An 8142-nucleotide genomic window follows, 5' to 3' on the forward strand; every position below is an offset into this window, starting at 1 on the left:
AGCTATCAATCACCTCAAGTCACAATGCAATCAGGTGACCTCTTTTTGCCCATGCAATTTGAATTTAAACCATGCAGGCAAAAGCAATGTGCTTTCCAACTCTGATGAGCCTGCAAAGCTCTGAGCACAGGTATTGCAGGTGTCACCAATGAGCAGATGGGCAGTGCCTGCACTCCACCTTCCAGTCCAGCTACATCTTTATCTGCCCCACACCTATTTAGAGCAAATGGGTGTGGCTTGGCCATAACAGCCTTGCAGATCAAATGGGGAGGCCTGACAGACCTAGTTAGGGCTGCAGGCAGGAAGTCCCCCACCCCTGGGTCTGCATAGTAGATAGCAACTAAGCAAATCCACAATTACTTAATACTCATGATACAGTGTCAAAATTTATACTCTCAAGTCAGTATAATTAAGGCATTAATAATAATACTAACAAAAGAACAGGATAAGTACATCATATCCATCAACTGTTGTTTCACACAACAGGCAAATAAATGGGTTGTATCCAAACAAGTCCTGTTCAAGTTAGACCCACTGAAACTAATATTAGTCATGCTAACTATCTTCAGTGCAGCTACACTGAGTATCAGTAGCATTTTCACCCTACAGTATGCAAGTACACAAAGTTACTATCAATTGTGTCCTTTTTGACTCATGGGCTTTTCTAGACATCTCAGTGTTGACTGCCCTGCTGTAAAATAAATGTGACTTCAAACTGAAATCCTAGAAGTAGCTAGCAGTGGTTTTTAAAGCAGTCAATTTGGCGAAGGACACAGGAGTTGTTCTGCATGTTCGAATATGATCTCCTAATAAGGAAACTGTCACCAAACGGTCTTCATGTGTTAATATGATGAACAAACTGGGATATACTTAGCCAACGTTCAGCCAGGATGGCTCTATAAAATTCTAGCAACAAACCAGGATGGGTGTCAAACTGTAATTTGCTCAAAAGCACTTGACAAATTTAAATCCCCCTTTATTTTCAGTGACACTGGAGTGCACTGGCAGACTAGTAATGGGTGGCTGCAGAGAAATCATGAAAAGAAAATCAGCAAATGGTAAAGGTAGGTTGTAGAGTTTGGATATTGGTCAAGTTTTATTTACCCAGTCTGGATGTGCAGACGGTGGGTGGGACAGCACAGGGTGGGTGGTTGAACATCCAATGGCACAAACTGCAATGCTTACTTAAGGCACATCCTCAGGCCAGTTTGATGGAAGAGCATAGCCAGGTCACAAAGATCCAGGAACCTTAGTATAGTGACACCTGAAAGCTTGGTACTGGCGTCTAGGAATCACAGACTTGGCAGTATTTCAGAGTGCTTGAGGGATTGGGGCTGCCTATTATAATTTTTTCACTTTCTTTGTATGGAAATTACATACAAACCCATGACATATTACTAATTACTTTTGGAAGTTTCCTCACTTTCAAAAAGTGACTTGTTCTGTGGCTTGGAGGGTATCTGTTTAAAGGAAAAACAAATCCAAATCCCCATGAGTATTATTCATATCTCAGCCTCCCCACCCCATACTCTATCCACTGCTGGTCCCTAAACAGCAACGTTGGGATTTTTCTCAGCTTTCCTGTATAATCCCAATCCATTCTCCATCTTTCAACCAATTTCCCTCATCCTATCCCCGCTCAAGATGCTCTTACACAATCTCACTAATGTGGTTGCTGCAGTTGCGCATGTGCACACACATGTGCTGGCACCCACAGGGTAACCCCCCCCTTGAAATTAGGCATAAAAGCAGCATTCTGTTGTAGCCAATATAATAGATGATGATATGTGTTTTCGGCTGTTGCCTATGATAATTTCTCCTGTTTCCAAATATGCCCATGGGCCACAAAATATTGCCAAACTCTGCCTTATACCCTGCCCTTCAATCCACCCAGTTATGAACTTCCTTAGCCTGAACATGGGTGGTACAGGAAACAAGTCTAGACATGTGGTCCACACGTCACACATGCACCTCCCATTTGGACTATGCATGGTTGATATGAGAGAAAACACTGAGCAGTTGACAAGTGAGTAGATAGAAAGCAACTTGGGAAAGTGTTTATATGGCTGAAAAGGACAACATTAGATAGCTTAGGTGAAGAGAGATGGTTGCAATTTTGCAATGAAGCTGATCTATAGAGGGGTAAATTAAGGTTGGGATGCATTTATCCATGTATTGTAGAACCTGACTCAGTCCTGCTCTCTGCTGTGCAGCAATCTCCTGATCATCCTCCACCCAGTTATCTTTCTGTCCCCCCAAAATAAAATCACGCTGCATTTTATGCAGTGTGTGGAACTCTGAATTCAAGGGGCAGCGAATGTTATACAGGTACTGGTAAATGGCAGTCCAGGAAGAAAACTTAAAACAATCCTAAAGTGCTGTAACACAGGACTTCACCTCAGGGAGTGCAAGTAAGGGCAGAGCTACAAAGTACCTTGACAAAACAAGTTCTCAAAGCACTATTTGATTGGAAATCCTGTGTTTATCTCATAAGGTGTCCTTCCCATCCCTAACACACAAGGTTTTAAGTCTATGCTCAATTTACAAACACTAGGGGAATGCTACTGATGGCTAAAAGTTGTGATAGCACTCAATTATTAACTTATTTCTATTTGTGGCAAAGCTGGCTCCTAATCACCTAGACCTAGGTCACTTAAAATCTGTGCACTTTGCACATATGACCTGCAAATATTTTTCAGCTCATTGCAGTTCTCACAGTAAGAACAAGTATGGTGCAGCAAATAGTACACTAGACATTGAATTGGGAAACCCAGTTTTAAATCCACAGAGTCATGAAGCTCATCAGTTGGTCTTGGGCCAACCACTGTCCCTCAACCCCGGGTATCTCAAAATATATTGTGAGAATAGAATAGGATACCTTGTATACACTTTGGAATGAGGGTGGAACGCAACTCTGATAAATTTTTAAAATATGATGCTTTGAGTGGAAGGGGGCTGCACCTTAACCAAAACATTGGGGCAAGGCAGGGAGATAGCTAGACAATGGGTCTTACATAGTTATTGTTACCTTTAACATTAATTTAAAACATGCAAGATCTTCAGGACCAAGGGCATTTGTTACACAGCACAAGAAATAGATTAGCGTAGCACTAAAGGAACATTTTGGTGCAGATTGCCTTATACATGAAAATTCTTGCTTCTTTATAACACATGAGCTTTAACCCCAAGTCTGTCTATTCACAGGTGGTGTATGAAACCATACAAGAACATCTCAAAGTCCCTCCGTTGCTTAACTTTCAAGAGAAGCAACAGTCAGGCTATTCACAGAAACACTACTGGTTGCGGGTAGCGGGAAGACACTGCTCAGGTAACACACATACAAATGTTCCCTTTGTCTTTACACCTTTTACAGTATTTCTATTTCACTGTTACAGTGTAGAAAAAGTACAGCAAGACCTCTAAAATAGCAAGTATGTGTTAACATCAAATATTTCAGTGCAAAGCAACCTACAGAACATGACCCTGCAAATTAAATAGAAACAGGGTGGATGGGGTGGGGGATTCAGGTAAGCACCTATATAGAAATTAGAATACATGTTGTCACTTAACACTCACCCAACAATGCCAATGCAACACATAATATGCAATTCAGAAATGATACTTCTCTAAAAGCCTCCAAGTTTGCTGGAGTCAACCCAAAGCCTCAAGAGATTTTAAAGGCAGGAGCCCCAGACGTCTGTTAGGAAGAGCCATTTAAAGGTTCTCTCAAATACAGCGAATTGAATTCTTCTTCACTGCTTTATGTGCTGTCAGTTCAAGTATACATAACCTAAGCTGCCCCACCTGTTCTACATTAGTTTAGTGGGTGACATACTCAGGACACCCACTTGGCTGTGTCCCCTTTTACAATGTATCCCTACCTGCCTTCTAAAGCAAGGCTTTTGCAGACAGAAATGAATTATTTCACAAAGTTTTAGAAACTGAAAATATGTGTTGAGGGCATTAAGGGACAGACTAACAACAGATTTCAAAAAAGAGTCTTTGAAGAAAACAAGGAAAATACTATTTATAAGCATGCAAATTCAAGGGAGACGTTTTAAGAATAGGGCTATTGGGTGGAGCTGTAAAGGAATGGAAAGGGAAAGGAAACGGCAATGAAAATGCAGGGAGGATCGGAGGCCCAGCATGGCAAGCCCTAAAATTAGGGAGGGGAGCCAGTAGGGAAAAACGAAACCTAAGGTAGGCCCGCCTACGAGCACTTAGGCGGTCGGGCCCGCTTCATGCAGCAGCGGCGGCGGCCTCCTCCTCCGGCGGCATCTAGCTAGCTACTCATGCCGGCTTCCCCACATGGCCGGCCCCCGCAGGCCTCATCTATCCATCCTCCTCCCCCCGCCTTTCCCTCCATGCATGCAGCGCGGCAGAGCCAAATCGCCCTCCCCTTCCTTTTCCCTCCCGCGAGCCCGGCGCGCCCTCACGATTGGGTGGCGCGACTCCCGGGAGTCTTGCCATTGGCTGCCTCCTTCATTTCCCCCTCCCTTCCCCCAAAAAGAGAGAGGGAGAGAGAAAAAGGGAAAAAACCCTTCAGTTAGGCTGCGCCCCTCTATGGCGCTTCGGCCTGCTCTGGCTTTTTAAAAAATAATGATAATAAAACACACACAGGAAAGGAATTTCGCTTTTCCAAACCCCACCCAAGGGCATCTCAAGCCCGGGTTTTTCTCTTACCAGGTTCTCGATGGCCGCTTGTTCCAGGAACTTCTGAGCTGCCTCAAGCTCGGTGCAATCTGCAGGGGATTAGGAGGATGGGAGGGGGACATACACGAGGGGGTGTCAGTGGTGGCCCCCAATTCCGGCCCAGCAATAACTCCCCCATCTGCTCGCCCCTCTTTCTACTGCTTGAATCAAGGCGCTGACACCCCAGACGCCCTCATGCTCACATTCCTACCAGGCGTCCAGCAACAGACCCCTCCCGATACTGAGGGCCTCGGGAGTTCTTTCTCCTTCTAGTCAAACTTGGCTTCTATCAGCAAGAAGCACCTCAAGTTCACTGGGAAATTCACTTTCTCGGTTCCATTCACGGCGGGCCGGGAGTGGGGGGGGAGGAGAGGAGAGAAATGATACATTCTCTCCCCAAAGGCGGGATAGCGGGGAGATCGCCTCCCCGACACAGCGAGCGGGTCCGGTGTGCATCACCCAAGAGTCCCGCTTCTGGAGACCCGAGATCGTATCCGTCCAAATCATAAGCGTATTTTAGGAGTGGGGGAGAGGAGCGATGCATTCAACTTCCCCCAACATGTGCTGGGCCGCGACTACTTCCCCAATCTCCCAACTCTGGGCACCGGGGGGCTTATTGCTGCCACCCCACCTCTCCGCTTTGGGCCTGCACCCCAGGCTAGATACAAAACCACCCTCGGCCAATGCCGGCCTGCACATGGATCGCTTTATTATGTAAGTGTGCAAGTTCCCCCGGCGATACATCCGAGTGTCAAAGGCTACGAGATCCTGATCTCACACCCAGACCTCTACTGACCCCGCCTGGGACCCGCTCTCACGACCCACCCCGTAGTTCACACAAGACTTATTCCCTCTCTCCCCCTCTAAGCAAAGCATATCGGGGGGGGGGGTAGACCCGTCGCCCTTCGCACACAAGTAGCAGAAAAGAAGGCTTGCCCCACAGCCATATGCCGAGGCGCCTTTCGCAGAGACAGCTTCCACCCCACCCTTCCCTTCTCCCTCCCTCGTGCCACGAGAGGCGCCTCCATGCTCGCCTCGCAAAGGACCCCCCGCCCCACATCGCCGCCCCCTTTACGCAGAGGCCGTTCGCTCGTATCCCCCCGCCCTCTCCTCACCCACTCAGGCACCCAACGGACCCCTAACCAACATAGGAGCGGAGATGAAGCTTTCTGCCTGGGCACCCACCGACTCTCGGCCCACCGCTTAAAGGCCACGCGCAGTGGGGCTGGCGGAAATACCCATCCAACTAACTGACCCCCCCACCCATTCTCCTTCCTCGTCCTTCCCCCAACATTGACCCCCCAAACCATACCTCTTTTTTGCCCACACTAGAAGGCAGGAACTCCTTTTCCAACCGCCCGGCATCCTCAGCTTCACCCTCCCCCCGTGGCCTTCCCTTTCCCATCCGAGATCATTCATTTCTTTGACACCCTTCCTCCGAACCCCTTTCTCCCCCTCGACCACCCACCTTTAAATAGCACCCACCCCCCACATATTATTCTATATCGTGGTGGGGAGGGGGAGGCAGTTAGTTTTTCCTCCCCTGGCCTCCCGCCCATCCCCATGGAGAGAGGGGCCTGTCGGGATGCCGCCTCCCATGCCTCCGCCCAGCCCTCCTTCTCCCCGTTTTTACCTGGCGAGACCGTCTTCTCCAAGATCGTAATAAGCTCCATGTTGGCGGCGGCGTGAGGCGAGAGAGCCTGGTGGGACGGAGAGGAGAGGCGAAGGGGGGGAGGGAGAGGGAAAGGGAGCACCGGAGTCGGTGATCGCCGCCGCCTGCTGTTGCTGCCGCTGTCCCCGCTCACTCGGCCGGCCGCTCTCTCCCTTCGCGCTCTTTACTTCTCTCCCTCAGCTGCGGCGGGGTGGCCCCACCCCCGGCGGAAACGACTCTCCTCTCCTCTACTACTTCCCCTCCCCCCTCCCCCCACACAACTCCTTGTGGCGGCGGAAGAGGACGAGGGGGAGGAGGCGGGGGACGGACAGGAAGAGGGGAGTTTTAAAAAAAAACCGAAAAAAAGCGCGCGCGGCGAGGTGAAGCGAAGTGATTCACCCTAGGGAGGAAAACAAAAGAGCTCGAGGGCGTGCGTGGGTGGGTGCGTGAGTGCAAAAAAAAAGCCCTCCCCACACACGCTCCTCTGTCACGCAGCCTCCCTGAGGGGAAGCTGTTTCGCTCCCTTATTCACTGACTTGACTCGACTGACTGACTTAGACTGGTCAGGCCTCTCCCAGGCCCCAGCCCGCCTTCAGGCACGTAACGTTCGTGCGTAACGAGCGTGCTCACGCAACAGCCAAGACGCAGGAACAGGAGCAAGCTCTCCCCTCCCCTCGTTTTCAACCGGCCGACGCCCGCCTTGCCCTTCCTCAAGCGCCGATTGGCCAGTTATGGCTCGTACGTCATGACGGTGTTAGGTCTAATGGGGCGCAGTAGTTTGCTTTTTTTTTTTAAAAAAAAAGGAAAATTCCCTTAATAAAGATTTGTGGGAGAGATGTAGGCTTAATTAAGGCTGTGATCCTGTGCACACTTACTTGAGGGCGGGGGGGGGGAGACCTATCAAGAGAGGTGAAATTTCCTTCTGAGTAAACATAAATAAGTGCAGGCTGCTGATGTTTCACATGCTTTATGTTTGTTTGCCTGAGTATGCTAATATATTTAATAAATTTATTGCTATGTTTTCTAACCTCTTCCCTTGCTTATGTTACTCTGCCAGCCGCTATGTGCAATGATAATCAGATACATCATCTAATTATAAGTTTCTAACATGAAATATTTGACATTTCTCATGGGATGTATGTACAAGATCTGGAAAAACAACTTTTGATACTGCATTCATTTTAGCTCTGGGTCTTTAGCAGGTTATAGTCCATAGCGCAACTTATAGGTAAAAACTGACTGATCAAAACATAATGTGTGCACATCCTAACAGATGGTTTTGTGTGAAAGTTCATTTGCCACAAGCCCAGTTGAAATGAGCTGCATGAAAGTAGTAGCGCATATATAGGAACATGAACTGCCTTACGCTGAATCACAGCATTCTGGGGCAGCTGAAGCTTCTGAACATTTTTCAAATGCAGCCCCATGTAGATTGTATTACAGTAGTCCAGCAATGTCCAACTGGTCAACCGCGATCGACAGGTAGATTGCCAGGGTTCTCCAGGTCGATAGCAGGAGTTAAATAAGAGATTGCCTGGTTACTCCTGAGCGATCGTGACGTCCCCAGTGCTATGTCCCATTGTTGCGCTTCCCCCAGAGTGGGGGAAGAAGGGAAAGTTGTGGACTGTTGGTTGAGCGATTTAATACAACCCTCCCCTAAAAAAACTCAACAACTCTGGTCTCTCTCCCTAAAAAAAGGTCAACAATATGGGCAATGACAATGGGTAGATCACTGCCAGTTTTATTACACTGGGAGTAGATTGCATCTCTATAGAGTTGGACGTGCCTGTAAGTAATAA

At 48.1% G+C, this 8142-nt stretch overlaps 1 protein-coding gene across 1 annotated transcript in view; it reads right to left on the reverse strand.

Moving 5' to 3' along the window:
• Window positions 1–6875, reverse strand: part of KPNB1 (karyopherin subunit beta 1) — a 34076-nt gene extending 27201 nt beyond the window's left edge. Inside the window, exons 1-2 of the mRNA XM_035134979.2 lie at window positions 6326–6875; window positions 4684–4742 (exon numbers count right to left, since the gene is read on the reverse strand). Of these exons, the coding sequence (XP_034990870.1) occupies window positions 4684–4742; window positions 6326–6365 (99 nt within the window). The 5' untranslated portion in view covers window positions 6366–6875. The remainder of the gene's footprint in view (window positions 1–4683; window positions 4743–6325) is intronic.
• Window positions 6876–8142: the final 1267 nt, after the last annotated feature.

The sequence above is a fragment of the Zootoca vivipara genome, chromosome 13 (assembly GCF_963506605.1).
Source record: "Zootoca vivipara chromosome 13, rZooViv1.1, whole genome shotgun sequence".
Lineage (NCBI taxonomy): Eukaryota > Metazoa > Chordata > Lepidosauria > Squamata > Lacertidae > Zootoca > Zootoca vivipara.